The sequence below is a fragment of the Symphodus melops genome, assembly GCF_947650265.1.
Source record: "Symphodus melops genome assembly, chromosome: 17".
Taxonomy (NCBI): Eukaryota; Metazoa; Chordata; class Actinopteri; order Labriformes; family Labridae; genus Symphodus; species Symphodus melops.
Genome location: NC_136707.1, coordinates 10797133 through 10812103, shown reverse-complemented (window position 1 = coordinate 10812103; position 14971 = coordinate 10797133). Strand labels below are relative to the sequence as shown.

Sequence of the window (14971 nt, the reverse complement as noted above, 5' to 3'; positions counted from 1 at the left end):
GTAAATCCATAGGCTGTAAATTTGGAGTAAATCTGCATTTTCTTGTGACGCCTCAAATTCCCAGAAAGCCCTTCAGTAAAAACTACATAATGGAGCTCTTCTCTCTTTTGTAGAGCTACTTTGTTTCCAAACGTAAGCTTTAGCTTTAGAGTTTTAGCTTATGGTATTGAAATTAATAACTTTCTCTTTTTTTTTAAATTCTCTGATATCAGACCATTTCCTAGTAACTTTTGATTTCTTCTGACCAACCTTAACTCCTCATAATAAAAAAGTGCTCTCTAGAAATGTAAATGATAATGCTGTAGCTAAATTTAAGGAAGCTATTTCAGCTGCCTTTGTTTCAGCACCATCCTCTAACCCAGTTGAAAACTCCTATAATCACTTTAGTCCCTCTCAGCTGGATCAGTTTGTAGATAGTGCGGTGGATCCACTGAGAGTTACTCTGGATTCAATCGCCCCCCTAAAACAGAAGGCAATCAAACGACAGAGATCAGCTCCATGGTACAACTTAGAAATCCGTACTCTAAAACTAAAGTCACGTAAATTTGAGAGAATTTGGCGCTCCACCAAAATGATAGAATCTCGTTTAATTTGGCAAGATAGTCCTAATAGATATATGAAAGCTCTATGGCAAGCCCGCACTGCCTATGACTCATCTCTTATTGAAGAAAATAAAAACAACCCTAGATACCTCTTCAGCACTGTAGCCAGGCTGACAGAGTCATAGCTCATTTGAGCCATCTATTCCCTTTAGCCCTTAGCAGTAATGATTTCATGAGCTTATTTTAATGATAAAATTCTAAACATTAGAGACAAAATTAGCAAACTACTACCTTTACTTAGTGCAGATTCCTCCTATATTTTGGATACAGCAGAAACGGTTCCAAATTCTGATACTAACTTCGACTGTTTTTCTCCGATTAACCTCTCAGAACTAAATTCGATTATTTCTGCGTCTAAACCGTCAACCTGCCTTTTAGATCCAATCCCAACCAAGCTGTTTAAGGAAGTCTTTCCTCTAGTTAGCAGCTCCATACTAAATATGATCAATATATCTTTAGCGGCAGGTTATGTACCCCAGTCATTCAAAGTAGCTGTAATTAAACCGCTCCTTAAAAAGCCTACTCTTGATTCAGGAACTCTAGCTAACTATAGACCTATATCTAACCTTCCTCTTATCTCTAAGATTTTAGAGAAAGTGGTAGCTAATCAGTTGTGTGATTTTCTCCACAACAACAGCTTGTTTTTTAGGAGTTCCAGTCGGGATTTAGAGTTTACCATAGCACTGAGACTGCACTAGTAAGAACACGAGCTGCAGTGTTTTGGACGAGTTGAAGCTGATTGGTGTCTACTGGCTTCATTGATATGTAGAGCTGAGTATCGTCTGCATAGCAATGAAAATTTATGGAGTGTTTTCTCATAATACTACCTAGAGGAAGCATATATAATGTAAATAGAATCGGCCCAAGCACTGATCCTTGAGGCACTCCATGGCTAACTTTGGTGTTCATAGAGGACTCATCATGAACATGCACAAACTGAGATCTGTCTGACAAATAGGATCTAAACCAACTTAAGGTAGATCCTGTATCTCCAAACAATTGTTCTAGTCTCTGTAACAGAATCTGATGGTCAATTGTGTCAAAAGCAGCACTAAGATCTAACAGGACAAGCACAGATAGAAGTCCCCTGTCTGGAGCTAACAGAAGATCATGTGTTACTCTAACTAGAACTAGGAAAAGGGACCACATGACTCCTGTATTGGCTTCTCTCCACCGACTCCCTATAAAATCTAGAATAGAATTTAAAATCCTTCTGCTCACCTACAAATCTCTAAACAGTCAGGCACCATCCTATCTTAAAGAGTTAATTGTACCGTACTATACAACAAGAACATTACGTTCCCAGAATGCAGGCCTGCTCGTGGTGCCTATAGTCTCTAAAAGTACTATGGGAAGTAGAGCCTTTAGTCATCAGGCACCGCTCCTTTGGAATCATCTACCAGTCGGGGTCCGGGAGGCAGACACACTAGGTACTTTTAAGAATAGGCGTAAAACTTTTCTTTTTGATAAATCTTATTGTTAGGGCTGGCTTAGGACCAGCTCATAGTTATGCTGCTATAGGCCTAGACTACCGGGGGAACTGGCACCAGGATCTCTTATCTCTCTCCCCCAGCTTTCATATCTTATTACTGCTTGTCACTATCTTTATATTCTAACCACTCCTTTTTCTGGGAGCTCCTGAGCTCTCTTAAGGCCAGTTCACACGGCAGGATTTTAAAATTGTCGGCCGATTTCCCAAACTTGAGAGACCACACACATGGCGATAAATAACCAGAGGTTTTTCAGTTTCGGTCGTACAGTGTGTGGAGTGCAGGCACACGGCAACATCAACACACCACACACGAACCGATTTCACTCTTGAACGTCCCCCGATCAACCAGGCATTAGGTTCCTTGGGATTGTTGATGAGGATGAGATTAATAAAGTACTTCTTCTTCTTCTAATTTAATACATTGGCTGGCAGGTGAGGTGTCATTGCATTCACACACGGGCAGTGCTGTTTATGGCCCAACATTTGGGCCATCATAAGACCAAACGTAATGGCTACCTGTCAGTCCATGAAAGTGAGGCCTTCAGGTGCTTTGCAGATTGAAGCCTAAGGTTGTTTTCAGCCAAAGAACAAAAAAATCATGTTAAACCTTAAAAGGCTTGTATATAGCCTTTAATTCAGCTCAGTGTAAATGAAAAACAAACATGAAAAGTAGGATCAGTTAGTTTTTATTTCACACCGCATTACAAAAAAACGCCTTCTCAAAATCCACAGAAATTAAAAAAAAGTATTTGAGAGTGAAAGACAAAAAACGGCAATAATAAGCATCTTTTGGAGTGTAAAGACTAGTAAACATGGGAAATCATATCAATCACAACTACAATACCCACAAATCCATCAGAAATGTTTACATGTCAATATTAACCGAGTTTAAACAGCTATTGTACAACTGACCTACAAGATAAAGATCTGTATCTCACTGAATGACTCCTTCAGTGAAATCTTAAATGCATCAACACTCAAAGCCCTTTTCTAAACAAAGTGAATACATTTAACGATGATTTTATTTTGTGTGACTGACCAACTTATTTCATTTTTTCTGCGCGCAGCCAAAGATGACACTTTATTCAATAACCTGCAGATCCTGAATGAATCTCTCTTCAACAACCAGATAAATTATTTTGTTTGCCTTGATTAAAGAACATGTTTTTACTCAATCAAAGGCACATGACTTGTTGCTGTTTCACAGAGTGGTCGTAAAAAAAATAAAAAAAAGGCTGCTCTGGTAGTCAACAGTAGTTTGGTAAATTACATGCCATTACATTACATGTTGAGCCTGAGACAGAGAGAGAAGCCACATGGTGTGATGTTCATAAAATAATCATCGGTACAGATTGATACCGTAGCACAGAGTAGTTGAAGATTAGTTAAACAAGCCACAATAGAGCGCTAACGTCGTTTTAAGTCTCTGGACATTTGGGCATGATCTTTTAACTACTGATTAACTACGCCATCATTGCTCCTGACAGCACATCCTGACAGTGGCAAAAGAAAGTGAGTAACTTTAGTACATTCTTAAGTACAAACAGGAGGAAGTCACACGAGAACTGTTGCATGTTTTCCCTTAGAGAATATCAGCCGTTTTACTGAATGACTGACCTCAGGCACACGTGTAATGCCATACCTTATACTCACTTTTAAGTGTAGTAGTGCATACTGCCTGTCTTTGCCCTGATACCTCAAATGTAAAGTGGAATAGTTAGCAAGAGCTTTTTTTCTTTTTTCCTTTCTCAATTTCACTTTCCACCTGGAAAATTAGAATAACATATCAGGATCGGTGACGGAAAGAACAAAATGAAGGAAAGACCACACCTCGGGGTGGGGTTTCTTTTAACAGCAGGAAATCACAACTGAGGAGCGGGAGGAATTTCATGCAAAAGACATGGGCACGTTTATAAATAAAAGTGTTAGTTGAGTTGTTAGGTATCATGTGTGTGTGGAGAGAAAACAATATTGAATGATCAGTTTGTAAAATTGTCCATTACAGAAATCAATTAGTGTCAGAAGGTTTTTTAAAATTCATGTAACTGAATCATACTGACAGAAAGGTTCAACATTTCACATGTCTCAACTGTTCCCATGGCTCTTGTTTGAACACTGCACTGCTACAACACCAAGATTCAAAGGCAGGGTTGGCAACCTGCCAGCTGGCACAGGGTAGGTACCTTTACTTAAAGCCCCGGGTGATCGTTGGAAACGAGTCAGACACCTCTTCCTTTCAAACACTTTCAGTTTCAAACCAATGCAATGACTCAACTGTTTCCCTTTTTTTTTTTTTACTTTAGTTCAGATGAAATTGTTTGTCACTTTTGAAGTTAGTGTCTGATGCACGACTTTGACCTTGTCTAGAGTATTTAGATATAATAGATTTTATTTTACTGTTAGCTTACACTACAATACCCACAAAACCATCAAACAAGTTTAAACATCACTATATACTAAGAGTTAAAACAACAGTTGTACAAGTGACCGAGAAAATTAAAGAGTCATTATGTTAACCGTGAATGAAACCACAAAGGACACTGTCAACCAGCTCCATCACTTATTTGATTTCAGACAGATATATTACATGATAACAAACTGAAGGAGACACAGTGGAGACGTTTAAGTCAAGAAGTCCATGAGACTGCTTTCAGGTTTTTAAAGGCATCCTGAGGCATGAGGTGAGAGAAATCTAAAGTCAGTGAGTGAAGTACCTGAACTGAATCCATCCATGTCACATTTTATAAAAAGGTGTGATATAAAAGCCTTTCCATAGGATCCCTTTGAAGTGTGCTTAAAGGCATTAGTTGTTCGAGGCTTGAGTAAGACATCAGGTGGTGAACTCATCATAAACATTGACTAAAACTATCTTAAGAAGCTTTCACTGAGACTTTCTCTGTCTGGTTTGTAATCTTCTGGTGACATTAAATACTTACATGGGGGGATTTGTTTGTTCTAATACCAGGGCCCGACCGATATGGGATTTTTGGGGCAGATAACGACGTTGATATTGGGGAAAGGGAAAAAAACAAACAAACATTTAAAAAAAAAAAAAAAAAAACTGTCAGATACCGATATAATCGCCCGATATTGTTTACATATTTGCAATAAAATGAGCCGATACCAACAGTCACTTGATAAGCTCGGTTTGGCTCTACAAATGACTGGAGATCTTTCCCTTCACAGAGATCTAGTTCTACTTCAGTCTTGTTAAGCACTTTGACTTTTTCCCAAAGGGCCTATGACATGCACTCTGTGGTCTCCATTCATAATAACATATTGCAAGGTTATCCCTTTTTATTGAAACTTTTGACTAAAAGCCCCACCCCCCATTTCTGCTTTTTCTCCTGAAGACTTCCTTGTTAAGCGATGACCTCCGCTCCCTCTTTCTTAAAAACGGTGCATCATTGGCTTCATGTACTTAAGGAAAGTAGCCTTTTTGCATTAATATGTTGCCAAGCTTAATCTCTGACAGATAAGAAACGACTCACAAAACTGAAGGACAAACAAACATTGATATACGAGCGGTCACATATTTTCATTTGTTCCTGCTAACAGTTCTTTTAAGGGAAGAACGCAAATCATATCTCTCAGGTGTTCTCACGCAAACATTAAAAGTATGTAACTGTGTTTCTATTTTTATACCGAGTTGAAATAAAGATCAAAAGTTGCTGCAGGTTCTTTATCTAACATCAAGAGCTCTTTGTGTTTTCACTGTGCATGTTTGTGTCTCCGTCTGAGCACAGTCTGAAAACTGTTTATTGTGTCTAAATACTGTGAGAGATGTAGACTGCGACTTCCCTTTAATTTGACTCATGATATCCAATAAACACTTGACATAACAGATTAATAGTTGAAGACACCATGCTCTTCTACACTCAGCTTAGATGTCCAGACGGGCTTTCTTTTGTTCCCATTGGTCAGACGCTTTGAGCCACATTCAGAGCAGCTTCTTGGCCTGAGACTGGGCGGGGACTTTGGAGGTTTTTGTGTCAGCAGAGAAGACAGTCATGATGTCTTGGAGAGCCTTACTTATCTGAGCTCCGAACCTGTGTGAGTCCTAAAAAAGGAGAAAAATTCAAGTTTTAGGGTTTGGATTTTAAAAAAAGGGGAAGAGAGAATGAAGAAGGATTGTGTGGGTCGAGAATGAAAAAGCGTTGAGGAGAGAGAGGAAGGTGGAGAAAGATGAGAAGTGGATCGCTTCAAGTTTTGTAGGCCTGCAGAGACTCAAGTTTCCGGTCTAATTTATGCTTTCATTTCACATTTTAACAACATCACACAGCTACACATCGGGTAATATTAATTTGAAATATGAAAAAGGGTTCCCAATTGCTCACAATTAGTCATTTCTTGTTACTACTGGACACATACACACTGAAAACCGATGCATCTGCAATGAGCTGAAACTTGACTATGACTCAGCCTGGTTCATCCGTCTATCTCGAAGAAGATGGGGAACTGAAAACAGACAAGTGTCTCCTGTCATGTGCTTTGTGGTTGAAGAATTGATGAAGGCGTGATGCAACGCAGCCTTTCAAACGAACAGATTTGTTGGACTATTCGTGCTGGGAAATAAATCTGATCTCTGCAGCAGGGAGTAGCGTTCCCTCTGTGCAGCTCGATATTAGCGACCTGTTTGAAAAAAAAAACGGAAAGGGAAAGCAAACGAAGGAGGCATCAATCAAGTGTGAAACCAAAAGGGAAGTTCTGTTTGATTTCAGTTTCAGCTGTTATGGCCCCTGAAGGAAGGAAAAGGGAAGCAGCGTAAACATTCGAGGATGCTGATTTCAATCACAGTCGTTTCAAAATATCAAGTTGTACGCGCTCTGCTCGTCTTCAGAGACGCATCGCTTAGCTGCTGTGTTGATTCTGCAACATAGACCCAAAGATATCGCCTCCTGCCATTCAGCCCCACAACTGTGCACACATCCTCTAATCCGTTACCTCCGATTAAGATAGGATATTACTTTATTGATCCCCAATGGGGAAATTCGGGCGTTACAGCAGCAGCATTATCAACAAATCCCACATTTTCTACACATAATCCAGCTGCATTCATGATCCTGCACAGCCCCACAGGCATGAATCATGCATGCATCAAATGTCAACTGTTCATGTTTATACTGGCGCTCTCAATATTCATGAGTGGATCTCATAGTGAGGGGTTCACTGATGTGCAAACAAAGTTATGCACGTTTTTTTGGGTTTTTCTTTGATGTAGACATTAAACTGAAAAGCTGCAGATTTTCTACTGAGAGCATCTACACGTTCAGTTTGATATATCTTATCATGCCATGAGTAAAATGAGCAGAAGCTGTACTTACGGTGTCAGTGCAGGAGTGTTTGGAGGACACGTGGAAGTTGATCATATCCTCACCCACGATGATGTACGACACGCCATAACCGTCGTCGGCAACCTGACATGACCACACACATCTCGTCAGGTGAGTGTGAAAACACATTCCATCGTGGATGAGTGTGTCTTCCATTTCATAAATCACATTAATAATCTTCGCCCGCGGGATGTTCATGCTCGTCACGTTAACAGTTACAAAGAGAGAAATGTCACTCACAGGCCCGAAGCCTCCTCCCAGAGAGATGTAATCTGGGTTGTTCTTCAGGTCAAACAGTTCCATCTGCTGAACCGGGGTCTGACTGGTGGAGAGACGCCAAGGCTCAGACAATACCTGGAAAATGAGTGCGTGTGTGTGTGTGTGTGTGTAGACGGGGGGGGGGGGGGGGCAAAAGCAAAGAGAGGAGGTCATTAATGATCCTGTTTTAACAGTAAATCTGTCGCCCTCCCTGATAAATCAATGTTTGACACCTACACATGCTTCTTTGGCATCATCTCTTTGATACATTTGTCCCAACTTGTTTTTCACAATACACACAGAATTCTTTCAACAAAATCATTTGTGCGGAGGTTAATGGGTGGAGGCGGTTTCACTCCCAAACCGGTACATTGTTTTAGTTTGCAGGCGAGGATAGATTTCTATTCTGCTTTCATTCTACTTGTGAACAGAAACAAAGATTTATTATTTTTTTTGGCTTGTTAAATCTAATAAGTTTGTACTCAGACAACTATTACTATCATTAAGAAAGCACAAAAGAGAGGTGAGTTCACTTTAAGACGAGTGAGACAGACGTGTAAAGATAAAGATCATCTGCATAAGGATATGATTTTAGCCTGGTAACATTTCATCTATGACGGTGACAAGCCCCGCTGTTATATCAGGAGTGTTGTAGTCAAGACCACGCTAGCCGAGACCAAGACATATCAAAGTCAAGACCAAGTTCTTCTGTTTAGGGGGCGTGTTGAAACCCCCCCCACCCCCCAAAAAACCCCCAATAAAATAAAATAAATAAACAAACAACAACAAAAAAACATGAATTGAACTTATTTTTTCTTTTAAAAAGAGCATTTTTTCCTTCTAATCCCAGTAATGACAGGACCAGTCTGGATTTAAAATTCTGAGTCTGCCCAGTCCGAGACAAAGACGAGAGTAATAATAAATGTGATTCTGAGCCGAGAGCGAGACCTTAGTGGTCTTGAGAACAGTCTTTGGACTAAGACTGATCTCGACTACTACAGCACTACGAGTCTAAACATTTAAAACTTAGCTTAGTCTCATTGACTGGGCGAAATAGTCAAAGACAGAAAGTAGACTCAGCGTCTTGTGATTTAATGCTGCTCGATGCTGCTCACGGTGCACAGTTTGCATATTCTGTTTGTCACAGAAGAAAGCATAAAGAAAGAGTGAAACACTGAACGAGCTTACCTCTTTAAGGAAGGGTGACTCTACCCCCAAGTATTTGGAGACCACATAGAGGCAGAAGAGGTGTCTGTCGATCCCAGCACCGGTCATAGCCATGCGATAAAGGTTCTGGTGTCGCTCTGAAGCCTGTCTAAAGAGTTGCCTACAGTGCTCCCCTGCCTGTAAAAGCAAATCCCACTTTAGCTCACACTTTAGCTTGTCTTTTTTTTTTTACAGTTTGGATGGACATGGAGGGTCAGCAGGAGAGTGAAAATGAGGAATTAGTTCGGTACCTCTCCATTCTCTAGAGCTTTGACGAAGGCACAGCTCTCATTGGAGCAGGATCTCACGGTCTCCGTCCGGCCCTCCCTGAACAGACGGGTCATGGAGGCCTCGTAGGTCAGACAGAATCCACCACGATCCTAAAGGACACAAAGAGTGGACGTTTGAGGATGAAAGAGGTGCAGATATGTGGCGCTGTTAAAAACATTAAGAGAAACTTAAATTAAAAAAATTATTTAAACTAAATTGGCCAAATAAGATACCATTACTGTTTAAAACAATTTTAAAGACTATTCCATATATTTTTAAAGGGGACATTTAGAGAGATACTTTACTCATTTGCATTAAGCTTTGTATCATTTGAAACCTGGTAGTATTTTTGAATGGTGACGCCCTAATTTTTTCCCAGAGACCAAAAGCTCTGGATTTCTCGTCAGACAAACAGTCTTGCGACGACGCCAAAAATTTCGCATCATCGGAAGCTGCTTTGGTTAAAGGGTGTGAAACTACAGCTTCCTCCAGTTTTTAACCCACTGAAGTTACAGACAGTGAGCGAGACCTCACTCCAAGAATCTAAACGCAACGTCCGCCATCTTGCTTGGAAGCTGTGCTAACAGGCTCCGTGGAGAACAACCGGCGACAGTGGAAGACGTTTGTTTCAACTTCAAGCTGATATGAATGAAAGGCATTTTGAACGGCTCGAATCAGATGTTGCGTGGCCATCTCTACGAGCCCGCTATATATCGACAAGCTGTTGAGGATGAAGGAGGAGCAGGAGGCGGCTGCTGTGGTGCTGTGCTACTTCAAAATGTATTTCAAATTTCTACTATAAGACCTCACTTTAATACAGACAAGTCAGACAGAATCAGTTCTACACATCACAGGTTACATCAAGTTGAACCCAAACACAAACAAGACAGACAGACAGATGTAGACAAGAACAGAAGAGGCAAGACCAACAAGATCACACAGGCTCTTTCATCTGCCTATCATTTCGATCTGAATAGAAAGGATGAGGAAAAGGGAGCAGCTCTACGTCCTGGAGAACGGCGCCAATCAGCAGCAGATAAACTAAATGCGGAATCTTAAGGGTCTGACAGGAAAGTTATCAAAGTATGCTGAGTGAGATTTGAGAGGAACGGAATCATGGAGAAAAACTTGAATTAAAAAAAAAAAATCATTCTGGATTCCTGTGGACAGATAACTTGCTCCACTTAAACCCTGCTATTTTCTAAGGCATTCTATTGGCTCATACATTGCTTCCAGGAGGGACTTGTGTTTAAAGTTACTTTTATTTTCTCAAACCAGTCGTGCTTTTTAAATTACATTTTAGACTGGTTTTCATTGAACAGCGCAAAACATCAGTCCATGCAGTCAGAGAATCATCTTTTACCCCTTAAAATGACATCCCTGAAACTTTCCTGACATACCCTCTCCAGTCATCAAATGCTGTGTTTTAAATGCGTGTGTTTATGTCGAAGTGTTACCCTGTAGTATGCCAGCTGTAAGCCGATCTGGATGAATGCATCGGGGCTGATGCGGAGCTTCTTTATCCGTCCTTTTCCAAAGTCTCTGAAGGGAAACACGTGGCAGTCGACATCATCTGCAAGCGCCTGGGCAACGGCCAGAGAGCTGTTGGCCTGAGCCTGGACCTGACCGATAAAACACAGGAAAATGGATTCAAATTGGAACAGAGGGGGTCCTTTTGACCTTGGCTGGAATGTAAAGGTCGTTTCGTTTTGGGCCCACAGTCAAGTGACAGATGTTTTTCTTCTTGTCCATGTTGTAATGGTTCAAAGTTGTTTCGGTGAATCCTTTCCTTTTCAAAACAAGCTAAACATCTAGCAGAATATTGAGCACACTCTGTTCCAGTCTATACAGTGAGTCAGTAAAGTCATTTAAAAACGGCAGAATAGTTGAAACAGTAGAGGATGGAGATGATTGTTATACTTGATGTATCGATCATAATGCGCCCTGCTATGCTCAAATCATGTTTTTACAGTAACACTTACTGAATGATTCAGAGTTGTTTTCCAAAACTCCACAACACTATTTTTGGAGGTTATATACAGTATGTGCACTCTTTTATTTTTAGCAATCTACACTGACTTTTACTGCGCTTGTCTTTGTTTTGTGGTCTCCAGCGTCGCTGCTCTCACAGGCTGAGGCTTCTTTTATACCATCAACACTCATTGGGAGCGCTGTGTCATTCAGAACTTAAAGTCTTGCCTGTTATCCATCCAAATGATTCATTTTGTTCAACAAAGCTGAACTTTTTGCTCTTTTTTTGGTATGTTTGAACACCGGCAGAAGTGATGCCATGATGACATATTTATAGTGGCATAGCCGAAGTGGGCGTCGGAGGTACAAATCTTCCTCGTGGCTCATTTCAGGCCCATTATTATCTGCACTCATTCGCTCCAAGTTCCAAAACTAGGCAAGGCAAGTTTATTTATATAGCGCTGTTCAGACAAGGCAATTCACAGTGCTTTACAGACATCGGAACTCCACAGGTGATCTTCACATGCTCAGATTCATAATTACCAACACACACAGAGTAGACCCGCTCCTGCAAGTAAGATTTAAACCAATTTAAGGCAGTTCCAGAAACTCCAAGTCAGTTTTCAAGTCTGTCCAGCAGTATGTTATGGTCCACTGTATCAAATGCGGCACTAAGATCCAGTAGCACTAAAACTGAGACTTTAGATGCATCACTGTTCACATAGGTATCATTTAGCACTTTGATAAGAGCAGTCTCAGTGCTGTGCTTTGACCTGAAACCAGACTGGAGAACAGTGAAGTGCTTATTTTGTACCATAAAAGTGTTAAGTTGCACAAAGACCCCCTTTTCGATTATCTTGCCTCAGAAAGGTTTGATATGGGCCTGTAGTTATTTATTGATAAAGCATCCAGATTACTCTTTTTTTAGGACGGGTTTGATCACTGCTGTTTTTAGCGACTCAGGAAAAGTGCCTGTCTGAAGAGAGCTGTTAACTATCTGCAGTACATCTGGTGCAACACAGTTCAAGACATTTTTTAAAAAGCTTGTGGGCAGAATGTCGAGGCTGCATGTAGTGGATCTGAGGTGTTGGACTATGTCTGTTAATGCTACCGGATCTAGAAGGTGGAAATGTACTAGGTTAGCTAAAGTGTTTTCAACAGGAGGTACAGGAGTTACAGTCATTCTGCCTGTAGTAGACTGACTGACTGTCTGTCTAATCTGTTCAATTTTTTTTGGGGTGAAGTACGATGCAAAATCATTGCATGCCTTTATAGACAGCAGTTCAGCAGGAACTGATGCTGAGGGGTTGGTCAGCCTATCTACAACAGTAAACAATGTCCGAGCATTGTTGTTGTGCTTGTAGATGATCTCAGAGAAGACGGACTGTCTGGTCCTTTTTAGTTCTAAGTTATACAAGCGGAGCTTCTCTTTAAAGATGTCATCTATTCTGATGTGTGTTTACTGGTAACAGGCGGGTATCAGTGAATGCACACTGCATGCTGACCAAGCTTATTAGTGTGTTCATAGTTTGGACTGATTTGATCCCACTAAATGGGAGGCAAGACTGTTCTTGTCCACGCAGGAGGGACGGCAAATAAAATCTAACTTAGAGCCTTCTCCTTAAACGCTTTCTATTGAACCTACTGTGACTCGCTCAGCCAGGTGCTTTTGACGTTTATCTTGTCGTAATATTTTAAGTACAAAAGGTATGAGGAGATGTTTTTTTGTCAGAGCTGAAAACATGATGCTTCACAGTTAATATTTAGTTATTTAGCAAAGGAAAAGGAAAAAGGAAAGAGCAAACTAGTCTGGACTTCCTTCTAGTCAGTCAGTAACTAGAGCAGGTCAAACGACAAGAACGCAGTAAAGTGATGTATAATACCATTGGAAAAGATTGTTGACAGTTAATGTGTATGTATATTGAGTGTTAGATGCTGTTAATGTGAGGGCTTTGCAGTTCTTAAACACACTGATCCTGCAGAGAAAGTTGGTTGTTCATGTGGTGCGTTTGTGTGCGTTAAGCACACTTTTCATTTGTTAGTGCCTGGAGCGTAATCATCAGCTCAATCCTAAAAGATGAGTCCCATTTTCTAAATTGGATAAAGTCATAGGATCTGCGTGTAATGCTTTGCTTTTCTCTTTATCTTTCCCCTCTTCACTGCCTGATGAGGTTGTTGTAATTTCCTGCAGGCCGGGCAGCTGATGTCATGATTCTTATTCTAATGGTTCTTTATTCATTTAGTATTGATTTTCACTCTCAGCTGTGTCATTTTTACCTCTTTTTTCTTTGTACAATTTTAACTAGCTCTCTTTATGCACCACTTTTATCGTCATTATTGTCTGTGTTTATCAGATCAGTACTATGGGTGCCCTATGGGACTCCTTCCCCTCCCACACATAAGACAGTCAGACTCCATCACAACCTTCAAATCCAAACTCAAAACCCACCTGTTCAAACTGGCATACTCCCTCTGATTGGTCACTGTGCACGACACTTGTCTTTTCTTTTTTTATGTTAATGTTTGGTGTTAATATCCTGTGACTTCTACCCCATGTACAGTGACCTCAGGTGACATTAAAGACTTCAGTGATCCCGAGGGAAATTCAAATACACGTGACTCTCCTTGCACATGAAGTAACCTGAACGAGTGCACATTCAAAGCATGCTGACCTTTTCAGAGCCCTGGGTCAACAAGATCAAATCCTTGATATATCTGCTTGCAGTCTTGGAACAAGAACAACTCATTCTGTTAATTACTCAGCAACACAACCTCCACATATCAAGTTGATCCAAAGCAGGACTTTCCAAAAGTGAAAGTCAGACATATAGAGAAAACGGACTTGTTTTAGTGTTTTGAGGTCTGGAAGACATAAAGAGACTTTAATTGATTGAACTTTGAACTGACCATAAGTCAAGACAAATCTGGTATTCTTTAAAGATCCCCTTAATGCATGCGGTCATCTTGTATGTTTGAAAGGTTTCTGCAGCCTGTGACCTATCCTGTCTTTTAAAAACGAAACCAACAGTCTTGTCAGCTCACCAAAAGAGGTTGGGGGGAAAAACCCTGTCCCTCCCCTCAACTGATTTTCTAAACATCATATTTATAAAGAGCTCACTGCAGATGAACAAGCCCGGGACTTTTGCCATAGGAAACCACCTCACACTTCCCTCCGAGTCACTCTCATTAATCCAGCAGACTTGCACACATGGAAAGACATTCCAACGTTTCCCTTTCAAGAATAAAACCATTTATAAACTGTTAGTCATATCTGTTATGAATGTTGCATAACTTTATTGGCCATTTCAAAATTGCTTCTTGTAAACTTGTTCAACTGTGACAAACACAGATCAGGTTGTTCACTTTGATCACTCTCACACTGATGTTTAAATAGAGTGCCTAGGGTCTTTAATATATATACATTCATTATAGTCTTTGTATTGTATAGCAGTGGGACAGATTTTATGATGATGTGCAGTATGCTTCATATGTACAAAGCAGAAGTAACAAGGAAGCACAGTTCTCAGGAAAACCTCCGTCGGGTGTCAGACCTCAGACTAAACGGCCTATGTGCTGATATTACTCGGTTTATTCTTCAATCAAATAATCATAGTTTTAAACTAGCAGTTCTCTTTCTGGATGTCACCAGCAGAGTGTACTTTATAGACTTCAACAAGCGTCACCACCCTCCACAGTGTCAGGTGGTGACGCACCTACATGTGCAGTTACTCTCCTGTTGGGTTATCGTCTTGTCTATGTTAAACCATGCATCTCTTCCCTAAGTGTTGGATAACTGCATTTGATGGACCAAGGCAGTAAATGTGTACATCTATATTGAT

At 40.5% G+C, this 14971-nt stretch overlaps 2 protein-coding genes across 3 annotated transcripts in view; one reads left to right on the top strand and one right to left on the bottom strand.

The window, feature by feature from the left end:
- prl (prolactin) overlaps window positions 1-14971 on the top strand; it is a 90204-nt gene that overhangs the window by 1483 nt on the left and 73750 nt on the right. The window lies entirely within an intron of this gene.
- Window positions 2765-14971, bottom strand: part of cpt1a2b (carnitine palmitoyltransferase 1A2b) — a 37607-nt gene continuing 25400 nt past the window's right edge. The window contains exons 14-19 of the mRNA XM_079366608.1: window positions 10619-10783; window positions 9143-9271; window positions 8874-9029; window positions 7668-7781; window positions 7419-7511; window positions 2765-6154 (exon numbers count right to left, since the gene is read on the bottom strand). Coding sequence (XP_079222734.1) covers window positions 6035-6154; window positions 7419-7511; window positions 7668-7781; window positions 8874-9029; window positions 9143-9271; window positions 10619-10783 — 777 coding nt within the window. The 3' untranslated portion in view covers window positions 2765-6034. The remainder of the gene's footprint in view (window positions 6155-7418; window positions 7512-7667; window positions 7782-8873; window positions 9030-9142; window positions 9272-10618; window positions 10784-14971) is intronic.